Source organism: Bactrocera neohumeralis, chromosome 3 (genome assembly GCF_024586455.1).
Source record: "Bactrocera neohumeralis isolate Rockhampton chromosome 3, APGP_CSIRO_Bneo_wtdbg2-racon-allhic-juicebox.fasta_v2, whole genome shotgun sequence".
Classification (NCBI taxonomy): domain Eukaryota; kingdom Metazoa; phylum Arthropoda; class Insecta; order Diptera; family Tephritidae; genus Bactrocera; species Bactrocera neohumeralis.
In genome coordinates, this window is record NC_065920.1 from 56,919,513 (window position 1) to 56,937,133 (window position 17,621).

At 37.5% G+C, this 17,621-nt stretch overlaps 1 protein-coding gene across 1 annotated transcript; it reads right to left on the minus strand.

The window, feature by feature from the left end:
* Positions 1 to 1,767: 1,767 nt before the first annotated feature.
* Positions 1,768 to 16,990, minus strand: LOC126753726 (zwei Ig domain protein zig-8-like). Its single transcript, XM_050465397.1, has 3 exons — positions 16,910 to 16,990; positions 9,777 to 9,874; positions 1,768 to 2,031 (listed from the first exon to the last, which is right to left on the minus strand). Exons 1-3 carry the CDS (start codon positions 16,977 to 16,979, stop codon positions 1,768 to 1,770), a joined length of 432 nt encoding a protein of 143 aa, XP_050321354.1. The 5' UTR covers positions 16,980 to 16,990.
* Between the last annotated feature and the right edge of the window lie 631 nt (positions 16,991 to 17,621).

Below are 17,621 nucleotides of genomic sequence, written 5' to 3' on the forward strand. Positions count from 1 at the left end.
AGGAGGCTAATCCCACGGTAGTTGGCGCAGATTGTGGGGTCTCCTTTTTTATGGATTGGGCATAGCACACTTAAATTCCAATCGTTGGGCATGCTTTCGTCCGACCATATTTTACAAAGAAGCTGATGCATGCTCCTTATCAGTTCTTCGCCGCCGTGTTTGAATAGCTCGGCCGGCAATTCGTCGGCCCCTGCCGCTTTGTTGTTCTTCGGGCGGGCAATTGCTATTCGAACGTCTTCATGGTCGGGCAATGGAACGTCTGCTGCATCGTCATCGATTGGGGAATCGGGTTCGCCTTCTCCTGGTGTTGTGCGTTCACTGCCATTCAGCAGGCTGGAGAAGTGTTCCCTCCATAATTTAAGTATGCTCTAGGCATCGGTCACTAGATCACCTTTGGGGGTTCTACTAAAACACAAAATATTTTTTTGATTGAAAGCTTAAAAAGTTATTTCAGACCATCTCATGCACTATATTGGTCCTAACGTTTACTTTCATGTCGTCTGAAATCTCAGAACAGTTCGCATAAGGAGAGAGAATAGTCCCGCAAACTAATTGTTAGTTAATCAGTTGATCCTAACAGGGATCCAAACTAAGAGTACTCATCATGTAAATTAAATTTCCATGAACCTAGTACTTTGAGGTTTTTTCTGAAAGGTTAAGAGATATGTTTAAATATTATACTAATGCCAACTATTTATTCACTTTAGAAAAATTAAAATATCATCGATCTCAAGGCTAGTCAAAGAGTGTCCTCTAGCAATAGCATAAAGTTCCCTCGTGTTAAACTTGTTAGAGTAGAGTAAGTGGAATCGCTCGAAACTTCACCTGCATTCTAGCGCTAGATCTGTGGACTTCATGTGAGCCCCTTCTGACTCAGAGTGACTCCAGCTCTTAGCAATGTCAATCTTGCTGCAATTGTAGGTGTTCTGAATGAAAACACATAGGCTCACGTGCATTGCGCCTTAATATGTGAATGAAGGTGAGGTGGAATCACTTAAGCATTTTCTCCTCTACTATCCAGATTTTGCCTTACTGAGACTAAAATATCTCAATAGACGCACAAGTATCAAATTTATGCTCAACTCAAAACACTTCGTTGGTCCGCAGGGATCCGGTGATTAATATTCAGGATCTTTGGTTATTAAAAAGAATTGAAATTCACCGGTGTATAAGTGAGTTCTAGCGCTATTTTTTGCTAGGAGATGCACCCTACGCCTTAACCTAGTCAAAGCAGGGAAGATAAGTGTTTATTAGTCGCAAATTTTCAAAGTAGCTCATAGAAAATTGAAGCGATTCTTAATATGCGATGGTCTATTTGATTCATAAGAGCTATAGTGAGATCATTCATGGTTTCACGAATATCAGCCTGATTACCTCAACTAGTCTAAGGTCAAATTAATTCGGAAGAAGGTGCATATGTTGTAATTGGAGTCTATTTAAATATCCTGTAAGGATAGTAAATTAATAATTTAAAATTTAATTTCATATAATTTTTTAGGTGCAAGTTTTTCGATACAACCAGATATTCCCTGAAAATGTTTGAAAGACACGAAAAAATAAGTGTTTAAAGTTGAAACTAAGAGGATTTCAGCGATTTTTTTTTCAACATCGAAAAGAAAAGTTTCAAGTGCCCTCGAAGAAATAAAAAAAGTTTTAAATGAAACACCCCAACGTATATGTATGTATATCCCTCTCGCTTAAATTTAACTTAAAGAATATTGATAATTCTACATATACCTATTTTTGACTATTCTGGCTATGTCTTCCTCATACTATAATATAGTATATAGACAATTTGACTCCATTAAGTATGTCGTACTTACCCACAACATCCAGGTAACCAACTTGACTTTTCATCGGATCCGTATTGATCTGACACATATACCAGCCTTTGTCCGCTTCCTTAACGTCACGTATTCTCAATATCCAAGCACGCTTTTCAGCATGGATTATGCTCATTCGGTTATTTTTCGTTATAACGTGATTTTGTATCGTTAGTATTGTTTGTGTGTCGACGCGCAACCACGCAATCTAGGCGATAGCTCAAAATAATCATATGACGCACAGGAATGCGAGTGTGTGTGTTTATGTATTGGTTAAGCATAATGCGAGACGTGTCAAGCCGTTGGACACAACCCATTCATTTTCATATTAGCAGATAGTAGTACATATGCCGCAAGACACACGTATTCATATGCATATTGGGTAATTAGTTAGTTTTGGTTTATTTGTATTTGCGTATTTTCATAGGTGGTCCACGTGTGCCGGTTGGTTTATTTATCCATTGGACGTGAAAGTGGTTGTGTTGAATTTTCCACGGAGTTCCACAATATGTTGGACACATTTCCACATATGTGAAGTTGTATGTGTAGTTTAGTATCAGTAAGGAAGGAAAAGGAAAGTGAGAAGAAAATTTATGAGAAAATTGTTTGTTTACCTCTAGTTTAATAATTAAACATTTTATTATAAAGTACTCCGCAGAGTTGTCATATACATACATGTATATGCTGACATATATACATATATAAATATATTTGTATCTTAAGGACATATGCTATTGAATATGTACATAAGTGTATTTATAAATCTTAATATACGCTGGATTGCTTCGCGCTGTTGTGAATATCTCAATGAATCAATTATTTAACATAGAGTACGAGTATGAGTACTTTTCTTTAGGATTAAAGGCAATAACGGCGTAATTAAGTTCATGAGGATGAATGGCTCAATTTCAGTAGACGAATTCGTGTTCTATACATACATATAAACATAGCTATATATATAAGAAGGAAGGAGTCATGTGTAGAAGTTCACGCAAGTAAGGAGAGTTCTGTGATCGCCATTCACTTGGGAGTGGCCAGAAACGATTCTTTTCCGCATGGCTCAAGCAGCTCACTACTTCCGGTCTTTGACCAAGTATCCTCTAGGTAGCCTAAGAACAACCGTTCGAAGGCAAGTTAAAGTGAGAAGGTGAAACATCCCCTCCGCAGAGTTGTGCGCCGGGTTTGGGACTCGCCACGTAAAAAACACTACCAATGCAAAAATACCAACAGCCTCGGAAGAGAAACCCCTATTTTGATGACGACCATGGCAAACGAAATAAGGACTACAATATTAGGGCACCTGGAATGTCCGGTCGCTTAATTGGGAAGGTGCAGCTAGTTGATGTCCTCGTGAAAATAAAGGTTGACATTACCGCCGTCCAAGAAATGCGATGGACGGGACAAGGACAGAGACGAGTAGGTCCTTGTGACACTTACTACAGTGGCCATATAAAGGAGCGCAAGTTTGGTGTAAGATTCGTGGTGGGAGAGAGACTCCGTCGCCGAGTACTATCATTCACTGCGGTGAATGAACGTCTAGCCACTATCCGCATCAAAGCGAGGTTCTTCAACATGTCGCTGATTTGCGCCCACGCCCCGACGGAAGAGAAGGACGATGTGACCAAAGATGCCTTCTATGACCCCTTGGAGCGCGCCTATGAGAGCAGCCCCGCCACAATGTTAAAATCGTGCTTGGCAACTTTAACGCCAGGATGGGCAAAGAAGGTATCTTTGGCACTACGGTCGGTAAATTCAGCCTCCAGGACGAAACATCCCCAAATGGATTGAGGCTGATCGACTTCGCCGGGGCCCGAAATATGGTTATCTGTGGTACTAGATTTAAGCACAAGAAAATACATCAAGCCACCTGGTTATCTCCGTATCGAAAAGCCAACAACCAGATCGATCATGTTGTGATAGACGGAAGACACGTCTCCAGTGTTCTAGACGTGTGTGCGCTCCGATGTCCTATCATAGACTTGAACCACTATCTTGTTGCAGCCAAGATTCACACCCGCCTCTGTGCAGCAAAAAGCGCACGCCAACAAACACAAGGAAGGTTCGACATCGAGAAACTGCAATCACAATAGACAGCCGAACGATTTTCTACTCGGCTTGCACTCCTGCTCTCTGAGAGCACTCGTCAACAACTCGGTATAAGGGAACTGTGAGACGGCATTTCAAACTCCTTACTTACAGCTGCAACCGAAACCATTGGTTTTCGCAAAATGCAAAAAAAAAACAGCTGGCACGACCAGGAGTGCCGTGTCGCAGTGGAGAGAAAACAGGCTGCCTACCTCGCAACGTTACGATCGACCACAACACGTGCGCGATGGGATATATACCGAGAGTTGAAGAGGGAAGCGAGACGCAATTGCAGACAGAAAAAGAAAGAGGCCGAAATGCGTGAGTACGAAGAGCTTGATAAGCTGGCCGACAGGGGTAATGCTCGAAAATTCTACGAAGAAATGCTGATCTAGTCACCGATGACTAGAGCATACTTAAATTATGGAGGGAACACTTCTACAGCCTGCTGAATGACAGTGAACGTACAACGCCAGGAGAAGGCGAACCCGATTCCCCAATCGATGACGATGCAGCAGACGTTCCATTGCCCGACCATGAAGAAGCTCGAATAGCAATTACCCGCCTGAAGAACAACAAAGCGGCAGGGGCCGATGGATTGCCGGCTGAGCTACTCAACCACGGCGGCGAAGAACTGATAAGGAGCATGCATCAGCTTCTTTCTCAAATATGGTCGGATGAAAGCACACCCAACGATTGGAATTTAAGTGTGCCCTGCCCAATCTACAAAAAGGGAGACCCCACAATCTGCGCCAACTAGCCGTGGGATAACCCTCCTCAACATCGCGTATAAGATTCTATCGAGCGTATGGTGTGAAAGATTAAAGCCAACCGTCAACGAACAGATTGGATCTTATCAGTGTGGCTTTAGACCTGGGAAATCAACAACTGACCAGATGTTCACCATGCGCCAAATTTTGGAAAAGACCCGTGAAAGGAGAATCGACACACATCACCTCTTCATCGTTTTCAAAGCTGCTTTTGACAGCACGAAAAGGAGCTGCCTTTATGCCGCGATGTCTGAATTTGGTATCCCCGAAAAACTAATACTGCTGTGTAAACGTTGAGCGACACCAAAAGCTCCGTCAGGATCGGGAAGGACCTCTCCGAGCCGTTCGATACCAAACGAGGTTTCAGACAAGGCGACTCCCTATCGTGCGGCTTCTTCAATCTGACTTCAATAACTTTGAAGTTGAAGATAATTTCGCATATTTGGGAACCAGCATAAACACCACCAACATTGTCATCCTGGAAATCCAACGCAGGATAACTCTTGCCAACAGGTGCTACTTCGGACTGAGTAGACAATTGAAAATTAAAGTCCTCTCTCGACGAACAAAAACCAAACTCTATAAGTCACTCATAATTCTCGTCCTGCAGGGGCTTGAACGATGGCATCAACTGATGAGTCGACGTTGAGAGTTTTCGAGAGAAAAGTTCTGCGAAAGATTTATGTTCTTTTGCACACTGGTCACGGCGAATATCGCATTCGATAAAACGATGAGCTGTACGATATATACGACGACATTGACATAGTTCAGCGAATTAAAAGACAGCGGCTACGCTGGCTAGGTCATGTTGTCCGGATGGACAAAAACGCTCCAGTTCTGAAAGTATTCGACGCTGTACCCGCCGGGGGAAGAAGAGGAAGAGGAAGACCTCCACTCCGTTGGAAGGACCAAGTGGAGAAAGACCTGGCTTCGTTTGGAAGATCCAATTGGCGCCACGTAGCGAAAAGAAGGAACGACTGGCGCGCTGTTGTTAACTCGGCTATAATCGCGTAAGCGGTGTCTACGCCAGTAAAGAAGAAGAAGATATATGTACATATTGTTATTGATTTACAAATTACAGTATAATCAAATAGAAAAAATTATGCTTAGTTAATAAATGTGTAGTATATACATATACAAAAATTAAGTTAAATTTACTCGCTATTTTTTAAGTGGCTTAAAAAGTGCTCCACATCAGCAGCTTTACAACTTTCGCAGTTGTTAAAATTAAAGAAAGTTCCTTGCAAAAACTTGATTTGTTGATCTATCTTTGAATAGCACCTATATGCTATAGTGGTTTGATCTAAACGATTTCTTTCCTTTGCTTTGGACAATAATCCGTGGAAATTTTCATGGAGATACTTTGTCAAAAACAAAAGTTTTCCATGCTGAGATTTGAGTTTGATATTGCAATTTGTGTGGCAACGATATGTAATAGTGGTACGATCTGGACAATTTCTTCACAATTTATACCATTGTTTTAGGTTATAAAGTATGTCGAATTTCGTGAAGATACCTTGTAAAATAAAAAAAATTCTCCATACAAGATTCCGATCGCTCATTTTGTATGGCTTCTGTTTATAGTTTGATATCGATGGTTTTGACAAATTAGCAGCTTAGTAGGGAGGAGAGGATGTGGGCAAAATTTCAAACTAATATCTCGAAAACTGAGAGACCAGTTCACATAGATACACATGGACCGTCGAGCATGGCTAAATCGTTACGTTGATTATTTACGCAGATATTTTGTAGGTTCTCCCACGTTTTGTTCTGTGTATTACAAACGTCATGACGAACTGAATATACTCAGTTCAAGGTATACAAAAATATGTTTAATTTGGAAAATAGTGCTTATTTGAAGCCGTACGATTAAAATAAATAATAAAATAACGTCAGAAAAACTAAACGATAAACGTCGAATTTTGCTAAAAAATTATGCTTTTGGACCTCAATTAAAGGAATTAGATAATTAGGCATAAATGGCAAATTTGTTTCTGAAAAGAAACTGAGTGAATTTATTTCAAAAATCTGCAACTGAAAACTTATTAAAAAAAATTTAATTTTTTTAATTTAATTTGCGCAAAAAAATCTGCTGACGCAAGCGCCATTCAATCTTTTTTGATGCAAAAATTATGCTTTGCAAATACAGTGGTAGCCGTAGCTAAACATCTGGATGACCTCCGGATCAAATGCAATGACTACATAAATGGTGTGCGCCCATGATTTTCTACCATGAGTCTAAAGCTGACAGAGCAGAAAACAGAACTCTTGCTCATAAGCTCCAGGACAATTGAAGAAAAGATATCGCACACCATAGGAGATTGAGAGATTACTTCACAGCCACCGTTGAAGTACCCTGTTGTAATAGTGGACTCCATGCTTAAATTCAAGGATGGAAAGCTTCTCTAGATAATGGGATCAGTTACAGCGTATGCGGCCCAAATATAGATACAGACGCTAGACATAAATATTTCTACAATACGCGTGATAAGTGCTTTCTGACCATATCAAACGGCGCTGCTGAGGTATTAGCCGGCATGGCGCCGATTGACATCCAGGGAGATGAATTCGAGCGAATATTTTCAGAGACGTCTACAGGAGCCAAAAGGGAGATGTGAATCAAAATCATCACAATGTGTCAGCAAAGGTGGCAAACTTCCTGCAAAGGAAGGATACTGATTCCGCAAATACATTCGTGTATAGATAGACAACATAGTGACCTTGCTTTCCACCTGACTGAAATACTCAGTAGCCGTGAGCACTTTCGAAGCTACCTACAAAAATTTCGTCATATCATCATTTTTAGTACATATTGCCTGACATGTACGTACTCTATCATTTCTCACGGTTTTCAAGTATATGGGAAACGCTGAAAACCACACTTGCAGGTAGTTTCACGGTGGAAAATTTTACAGCATTTATGCGGGTCCTCTCAAAAATGGAAAGCTTTCAGTGTAATTATGATAAGATTGAAATAACTACAACAGATTAGGCGTAAGTCAGTTCACACAATAGAGGAAACTTATATGTCTTCTTCTCTCCCATAGACTTAGTCCTGCAGTCCCGCGGGAGAGACATGAGATGGGAGTAGGTTAGGTTTAGCGGATTAAAACTCCACACTCCGGCTTCCGATGCTTCCTCCTACTAAAAAAAATACGTATGTGCCTTTTACACACGCACTTGTGCATCTATGCACAACATTTCCAATGTTTCCAACATTTAAAACTAAAAATATGCGACTAAAAACTTTTACAGCTAGACGAACAAAATAACTTTTAAATTGTGTTGATTAAAACTTTTATAGTGGTCCATACTTGCGTAGCCAGAGGGTCCATTTTCATCATATTCGTAATAATAATACTGATTACGATTTATTCTTATTATAATAAATGTGATGACTTTGTAGCATACCCTTAGATGCAAAGGTGAAAAGTAGTAAAGTAAAATCAGAGAACGTATATCATATATAAACGTTCTTTGCTCTAATTTCTAACTAAATCTAACTTTTTTGGAACGCCTGAAAGTCGATTATAACTTCATTGAAAATTTTCATTGATGTAATTCGCTGGTATTTCTTATAAGTCTACATATATGGGTCAGAAATGCCAGTGGAGTATTGGGGTTATATATATATATAATAACCAAGATACATAACCATTGTCACTTAGAAAACTGGGTAAGAGAGCAAGAACAACCAAAAAAGGAAAGAACGGTTCGGATTCTGAGAAATGAACTGTCAAGAACAAGCACGTCACCAGTACAAGCTCAGTTTTGGCATGTGTTAAGTCAGGTGCCGATAAAGTTGGTATCTGTCCACTGAGACAAAATGTCCACACACGATTACATATTGTTCTGACGCACAGCCATTTACATGTAAAATGGTTGAGTGCGCTCAACGAGCAGCAAGTTTTCTTTCAATGGGCGTAAATGTCCGTTCTAAGGTGTGTGGTAAATATTGTACATTTGTGTAATCTGCGGAAAATGTAGTTTTGTGGTGACAAAAAATCCTTAACAATTTTGGGTTTAAATGTTCTTTCACTGACTCTGTTATACTTATATTGTCTAGTTATATTACTAAAGAAAAATTATTGGCTTGTCGTTTGAATAACTGATCATTAGTTTGTATAGAAATAATTTCTATAATCCTTTTTATCCACTTCATACCTACTAATTCATGCATCTCTTTGTACAAGGTGCGTTTCAAAGCAAACAGGACTGTTTGAATCTAGCGCCCCCTGGTGGCGTCATCTATCTACTGGTGCGTTAGAATCTGCAATCTTTATCGATTATGAGAATTTCATGACATTTTACTGATTGGAAGTGAAGTTATTGCGTTTTAAGTGTCAGTATGTTTGTGTTGTCGGTGCGAAAATGAACTTCGAATAAAGAGCCAACATTAAATTTTATTTTAAAATTGGTAAAACTTTTACCGAAACGTTTCAATTGATGAAATAAGTTTATGGCGATGATATGGCAGAGTGCACGAGTGGTTTCAATGTTTTCAAAGTGGTCGTGAGGACATAAATGACGATCAACATGTGGGCCAATCAAAATCCATGATCACCGGAAATTCCATCGAAAATGTGCGTTAATTCATCAAAAATCAGCCGAAATCATCATTGAAATTCATGCAAATGGAGTTGAACATCTCCAAAACATCGATTTATCGCAGTATGACTGAGCATTTGGGCTTACGAACGGTGTGTGCACTGTTTGTTCCGCAAAAATTGACTGAAGACCAAAAATTGCTCAGAATCCAACATTCGAAGGACGATTATTTTACCAAAAATCACATTTTAACCATCAACCACTCACCGTATTCACCTGATATGGCACCGTGCGACGACTTCTGTCTTTTCGGTAAAATACATTTGCTCATGAAAGGAAAGCGTTATGCAGAAGCAGAAGCCATTCAAAAGGCTTGCACGGGCATACTGGCGGCCATACCGGCCAACGAGCTGAAACACTCATTCGACATGCTTTTGGATAAAATAAATTGATTTTGCCAAAAAAAAACATTTGTTCTGGTTTTTTTAAAGTCCTGTTTACTTTGGAACGCTCCTTGTATATATATAATTACTTTTTTGTAAAAACTTACTTTGTAGGTTTGCAGATTATCGACAACACATTGCAGTACCGCCTCTCGTCCCACAGGTACTGTGACATTTTGTAATGGCTCGCCAAATTTTGGTAAATCTGTAAGATGAAAAGGAATTAAAATATTTTCTTTCTTGAAAGTATAGCTTCTGGAGCTTAGTTAAATCAAGGCGTTCTTTAAGAAGGTAGTTTTATAGTCCTGAGGCAAATATTTCAGGTAATTTTTAAGTGTCATAAAACATTGCAATTATTGTCTTTAACTTTCATTTTGTTAGTAGTTATTTATTGATCTTACAAAAATACAGTAAAAGTTAAAAAGTAAAATAAGATTCGCGTTGGTCCTACGAGAGGCTGCTTACAGGGTGGAGTTCTATCCGCCTACTATGGAACTTCCAAATAATTTGATTATATGCCAGGGGTACGTTGATGACATTGTCATAATGGCAAGAAGTAAATTTGAGAATACTCTCTGCGACATAGTCCAAAAGGGCTTAAGTCTAGCAAATGGATGGCGCAATACGATAGGGTTAAATAACAACCCTTCAAAAACAACAGTCGTCCATGAAGACACACCACTGTCTTTTCTTCCAAGAGTCGGCGTTACAAAGACAGAACCGTATACCAATCTATCCATACCAATGGGGCGTTTTCAGAGCATCTGAAACATCAGAAGTATTTACTATGAGTCAGTATGCGAAAATCAATTTCCACCGCAACTTTCGCAACCAGGGTATTGCCATACTTAGCGACAGTCAAGCGGCACTAAAAGCAATCTTGGCTTATGAAATCAAATTGCTAGAAGGGGAGGAGCGTATAGGAATGCTGAGCCGCCCCTCAGTGGGTAACCATGTACACCTGATCTGAGTGCCAGGGCATAAAGGGGTAACCGGCAATGAGCTGGTCGATGAACTATCCCGCACTGCAGCGGCTTCCAGGATAGTGAGGTCAGAACCATGAATTGTGTTGGGGTCCCACACCATAAAGAAGTTATCCCCGCACAGATGAGAAAATGGGAAGAGAAATGGACTGGGCTCACATCGTTTCCGCCACGCCCAGCAAGCTCCAAGAATTCTTCATAGTGACTATTGTGAAATTTTTTGATATAGATGAGGGCACAATAGACCTTAGTTCACAGTGGAAAGTCCTAATTATTTTCTATCTATACCCACAATTTCAAATCTCCTATAAATCTGAAACCAAAAAAAAACGAAATGTCTAGAATAATGTCGAAATTTCTGAAACTAGAGAAAAGTTGAAAAAAAAACGCTTTCCCTCCTTGCGACTGCTTGAAACTAACAATGTTAGTTTTCGAATGAGGAGTGGGAGGAAACTGAATATGTAAAGCAATACGGGATTTCATCGAGCACTAGTGCTCTTTTTTACGGAGCACCACTTTACCAGATATAAAGAGATGTTTAACTCCTCTCTCACTGGAAGTGAGAGAACAATTGCTAAACGTCAAAACCACCTAAACTTTGACAGTTGATCGAGTTCAGGAGATTTTGACGTTTAGCAATTGGAAACGAGCGATGGCCATATTGAAATCTTACCAAAAAAATATGTAAACGGAGGGATTTGTTGCATCGTTCAAGACCACTTATAAAAAATGTAAAACAATGAAAATTAAATAAATTTGTGAAATTTAAAGGTATTTGATGGAACGTTTTGTAATTTGAAGCATCATAGTTTTATTTTCAATGGAAAATGATTAAAAACATTTAATGATTGAGAGCTAACAATCTTAAATCCTATTATTGGGTATTGAAAGGACAAAAGTCAGTTGTTATAATATTCTTTAAAAAGATGTAAATTGTTTCTCCATATAATAAATAACCACTATTTAGTCATTTTTATTCGTACTAAATGTTGGATATTGGGTTGATAAATGCCCAAAAATTGTAATTTTGTTCAATCTGGCCATAATGGAAAATGTTATAAAAAACGCTGATTTTGAGGCGCTCTCACACTGGAATAAGTTTAACATCCCTTTATTCCTGACTTTACTCTTGTTAGCAGAGATACTTTATATTTATGTTTCATACACCAAAACACCACAGAAACGTGAGTACGCATTTGTCAACAAAAGTGAATGATAAAATGCGTGAACGTAAAGCAATGGCATACGAACACGTACATACATATGTATGTATATTCTTTTTCGTTCTCTAATATATGCACACAGCATGCAATGAAATGTCAAGTACTCAGTACCACGAGATTCTGTAAAAGCGATGCTGGAAGTGGAAGAGTTGAGGACTAAAGTGAAAAGCGATTTACAAGAGCGTAAAGATGTGCGATAAGATTAAGTTCAGTCATTTATATGCGATTAACTGTTGCAGACACATACACACGTATGCCTACGTGATCATAGTGTGTATAACGCACAATGCATTATGCATGAACATTTTATATTTAGTTACAAACATTTTTATCTATTATTATTTGAAGCCGCTATGATTCAATAATAATTTTTTCTATTTTTATGCCCATAAATACTAGTAACGTAATATTAAATCGCTGATAAGTTCTGATATCTGAAACATTTCTTTGTGGTAATTTACTTGTATGCATATTTGTTTACTCACTTGTTGCTACATTAAGCTTGAGTATATCGCATCGTCTTTGATGATACCACAACTTTTTCAAGCGATAGAACTGTGTCTCATGAGATTTTGCAAAGTTTAATAGGGGTTGTCGTTGTCGTCGTTAACAAGAAAGTTATTTATAATACCAAAATGATCTAGTCTAGTAACCCATGTCAAATGTATATGCTATAGCGGACTATGTTATTGACTTGACGTCAGGTTAATAACTGCTTATACTACGTGCAGAGTCAGTTGTATTTTCCGAAGTTTATTTGTGAGTGTATCAAGTCGTAGAAGTATTTATTTATCACATGTGTATCAAAATGTGCATATTTCAAGTTATTAGCCTTAATCTTATATACAAATGATTTATTTCACTTATTATTTATGTAGGTCTGTGGATATTTGATGCACGCATGTTTGTATGTTTGTGAGTTTGTGTATTTTTTTTTCTACCAGGCCTCTTTTCAAACGGCACGTAAATGTTAATAAACACTGAGTTATCTTTTCTTCTTTGAAAATTTGTGTTTTTGTTGTTCTCTCTCCATTTTCGGTATATCTAATTTGGCATTGCGATAGAGTTTCAATAAACTTTGCTATGAAAATGCTGATAACTACATATTAGGGCGGGTCGATTTAAAAATCGCCCATTGCTCTATGAAAATCGTATTCTAGGGATCAAAGTAAGATACTTTGCCGAAGGAACCATACCTCTAAAACGAATTTTGATGTCCCCCAATTTGGGTCGAACCTTTGGGTAGGGGCAAATTTTGAAAAATCCCACTTTGACCCATTTAGAGTGCTCCAATCGAGTCCAAATGTATGACCGACCCCTACTAACTTTGGACGGCCGATCCACCCATGCCAGTGTCACACCCCTTGGAACTCCCCTGTGGGGTTCCCCATACAATCATTTCAAAAAATCACCATTTTTGGTGATTTACATGAAAAAATCAGCTAAATTGCTATGTTTTTTCTTATTTTTATTTATTTATTTATAATAATATCTATTTTTTCTCTTAAGAAATTTATTTAGTCAGAACATATGTAAATGAAAAAAATTAATTTAAGTGAGTTATAGAAAAGAAATTAAAAAAAATTATTGTTTGAAGTCTTTTTTACTTTCAAGTCTGGGCAATTTCGCACGGCTCTCTGATGTCATCGCCATAACAGCCTCTACATTTTCCGGTATAACCCGTTTGGAAACGCTAGCTAGCAATTGAACATGTCGTTCCGTTCCTTGTATGTGTGATGGAATTTTTGGATCATTAAACGGTGGATCATCTTGATTTAAATATTCTTTCAATGTATCGTACGGAATGCTTCGCGTGAATGGTGGTTCAAATACGATATTTATATCATTCAAATTGATCATTTCCGTATAACTTGTGCAATTAAAGTTTATATCTGGTTTTTTATAAACTCTAAGTTCCATTGGCTCGTCAACATCAGTTCGATAGCGTAGAATTTTCTTGATGGCACAGTCGCGCTTTTCTTTCCTATCTTTAAACAACATTGATAACAAGATATTTTCCGAATGCGCATAATATGAATTATCATTAATTACTTGATTGACAATTTTGCGTAAGCGAGGTTCTAGAAATCGTGACCAACCAATGAACTTGAAAAATAATGCACTGCCGTACACGACAGAGCTGTAATACTTGATATTGTAGTTCATTGGCACATAACATTTAATTATAAATTCAACCAGAATTCTTAAATTTGCATCTGGATTTTCCGTTGTCACATATAATCGCAATAATCTAGCGGCCTTGGTGAGCCACCGAGAATGTACAATTTTCCCTGGTTTGATGTTAGCCAGATCCCCCGGAACCACGCCGCTAGAAATTGCATGGGCCATGTCGTATAAGTACTCCGAATCGGTGGAAAATTCTTTTTTTTTTCTGGAGCAGGGGGCATATTTTGCAACTCAATTTTCTGGAAGCCGTCCACCACCTAAAATATATATAATAATAAAATAATTAAAAATGGTTGACAATTATAATAAATGAGTGATAGCAATAACTTACCAGTTCAGTTTTCCGGTTGCCGATCTTGGTCCAGTGCTGGTTGATTTATCCAAAGCTTCAAGCAAATGCCGAAACGGAAGTTCGTTGAAGTGTAACCAATCAATTCAGAATTGATCTTCGGGGCAAACATAATTGTTTCTTGTCTATTGTTAGTTTAGGATCATTTGCGATCTCAGGGGCAAACACAACTGTCTATTGTTAGTTTAAGATCATCACTTAAATTAATTTTTTTCATTTACATATGTTCTGACTAAATAAATTTCTTAAGAGAAAATATAGATATTATTATAAATAAATAAATAAAAATAAAGAAAAAACATAGCAATTTAGCTGATTTTTTCATGTAAATCACCAAAAATGGTGATTTTTTGAAATTATTGTATGGGGAACCCCCAGGGGAGTTCCAGGGGGTGTCCCACTGGTATGGGTGGATCGGCCGTCCAAAGTTAGTGGGGGTGGGTTATACATTTGGACTCCATTGGAGCACTCTAAATGGGTCAAAGTGGGATTTTTCAAAATTTGCCCCTACCCAAAAGTTCGACCCAAATTGGGGGACATCGAAATTCATTTCAGAGGTATGGTTCCTTCGGCAAAGTATCTTATTTTGATCCCTAGAATATGATTTTCATAGAGCAATGGGCGATTTTTTTGCCTCCCCACAAGTCGACCCGGCCTACTACATATACTCAGTGACAGCCGTTTTGTCGTTCATAGGAAAGGAATAACCGCGAAGCCAAAGTAATGCTCTGTGTGTTGTGGTATCAGATGGGTATGCTGTGTTATCAATTTTTCAGGTTTATTTAACTGAAAAGTTCGATTTACATTGAAAATTGTGACAAATATCGATTCAACGCTACAAACAATTTTTTTTTCATCTGATTGTAAGTGATGATGAAAAATGTAACCATTACGACAGCAGTGAACAAAGCCAAATGTCCAGGACGCCAAGGGAATGCATTTGATTGTATCAGAAGAGAGTGTTGTATTATGTGTTTATAAAATCGATGAAATCATTAATGAATCGCTAAATTTAAGCATGAGCCAGTAATTCTCCATAATGACAGCATTCAGCCTCATGCTGCTACACCGATTAAAAACTAGTTAAAAATCAACGGTTAGGAAGTTTTGCTTAACCCGCCTTATAACCCATATCTTGATCGTTTGTTTACCGTTTATTCCGTTCGATGCAGAATACTCTCATCGGCTTAATTCACAATTGGACGGAAATGGGAGAATTTACCTGTAGACAGTGTCGGTAACGATTTTATATTTATAATCAGGATTTAGTTGGGAAAAATTGTATCGAATCCTGTCAGTCTTGATACAGAATGAGGTTAGTTTCCAAAAGGGTCCACCAAAGAGTTATCAGTTTTAAAATATTATATTAAATATTATTATTATTTATATTCTTATATATTATATATGTATATTCTAACAAATTTATTTAAATTTGTTAGCCATGTATTATTATGTTTTTGTTATTTATTAACGACATCTCTTTTGTCATAGAGTTCTCAAAAATCTTATTATATCCCGATGACGTAAAACCTTTTAAATCATAAAATTATTTTGATGAAAGGTGTCTGTTTCAAATACACTTAAACGATTTGGTTGCTTGGTGCGATAGAAATTATTTGCATTGAATCTCAAAAAATTAAAGACAATGAGCTTTTTTCGTTGAACTTGGTTCTAGAGCAAGTTTTTAACCTTTTTAATTTGGGAGTTATTAAACTATGGACCATAAGCTTAATTTTGGCTTCATATTGATACCATAGTCTTGAACGCAAAAAAAATTCTCATCGTTGGGCTAAAGTATTTATAGATCCGTATGTTACTCAAACACTTTTGACAACCTGGGTTAGAACTATAGTGGAACATGGCTCTGTTTTATGGAAGCTTAGTTACCAAATCCATTCTGACAACGGTGACATTCTGACACGGTTAGCAATTATTTTCTAGTGTCTGAAGTTAAATTTAAAATCCCGGTTCGCTTCTCGAAGCAGTTTTGACCCTTACTACTAAATTCCGTCGTATATGTCATGATTTTAGTTTTCATTCCTGCACATTTGATTTATCTGATTCACTTTTCAAAATTAAAAGCACTATTTTCCTCTCTCTCAGTAAATAAAATCGTAACAATTGTTTATAACGTATTTTAAATATTAGCTGTTGAAATTTTTGTTTCTGTAGCTGAACAGGTTTAGATCTCGACGCTTAAAATCTCTCTTACCTTTGATGACTCGGCTGACGCCCCTCGCGTCGATTGAGCCGGAGAAGGTTAATCGTTGGATAATAAAATTAAAATTATTTTAAAATGCTAACTTTTATCAGCAAAATAACCAGTTAGAGCCAAAAAATATGAGCCAACAATATGAACTAGGCTATCTTTGGTTACTATGGTTTCACAAAATATTTTTTAACATATATAAACTATTTACACTGTAAATATACAAAGCTTCATAACAACAAACTTTTATGTGTGCCTAAATTTAATATATATTATGTTTCATATTCACCTTTGTCAGGCAATAAATTCGTAGATGCATCATCTCTAATATCCTCCAGCAACTCTTCGTGATGTTTCATCTCTACAATTGATAAGGCAAGCAAGTAGCGATAAATTGAGTTCAGTGAAATCATGGCAATATCATGTCGACGACGATGTCACCCAAAACGCATCAGTGAAAAACCAGCACACGTATTAAGAGATGAGAGCAGTTGAGATGCCATAGTTTTGTCGAGCAAGCACACCAGTTTCAAGTGGATGGTGGATCAATTAATGAAAATAGAGCAAATGTAAGAAAAAAACAAATATGTTAACTTAGTACACGCTTTTTCAATATATGTATATAAAAGAATTTTTGGTGCAAGTTAATTAGATACGATCTGTTTCTCACTTTAGAAATATGTCTCAAGCCGAAATAATAAATTATATACATGCCGTGAGTAAATGGGTTAAAGCTTGCTATAATCAGGATTTCTTGCTCTGAATGGTATTAATTTTTATAATTAAGAACTTATTACATTTTATTTGAACTTTCAACTCTCTCTTTCAACTCTTCTGCACTTATATATAAGTTCGTGGTAAATTATTTATCATTTCTTGCGCATAATCTCTAGCAAAAAAAAAAAAAATATTATATAATGTGAGATACATACTACTAAAAGCATCTATTTAAAAAATATTGTATTTCATTTCCTGGAAGTAATGTCTAAACCGAACAGCCA

Excerpts from the sequence above, each read along its gene's own strand:
- LOC126753726 (XM_050465397.1), bottom strand. The coding sequence starts at position 16,979 with ATGAAACATCACGAAGAGTTGCTGGAGGATATTAGAGATGATGCATCT. Across the intron at positions 9,875-16,909 it reads GAATTTATTGCCTGACAAAG|ATTTACCAAAATTTGGCGAG; the intron begins GTGAATATGAAA and ends TTCATCTTACAG. Across the intron at positions 2,032-9,776 it reads ATAATCTGCAAACCTACAAA|ATTGCGTGGTTGCGCGTCGA; the intron begins GTAAGTTTTTAC and ends GCTATCGCCTAG.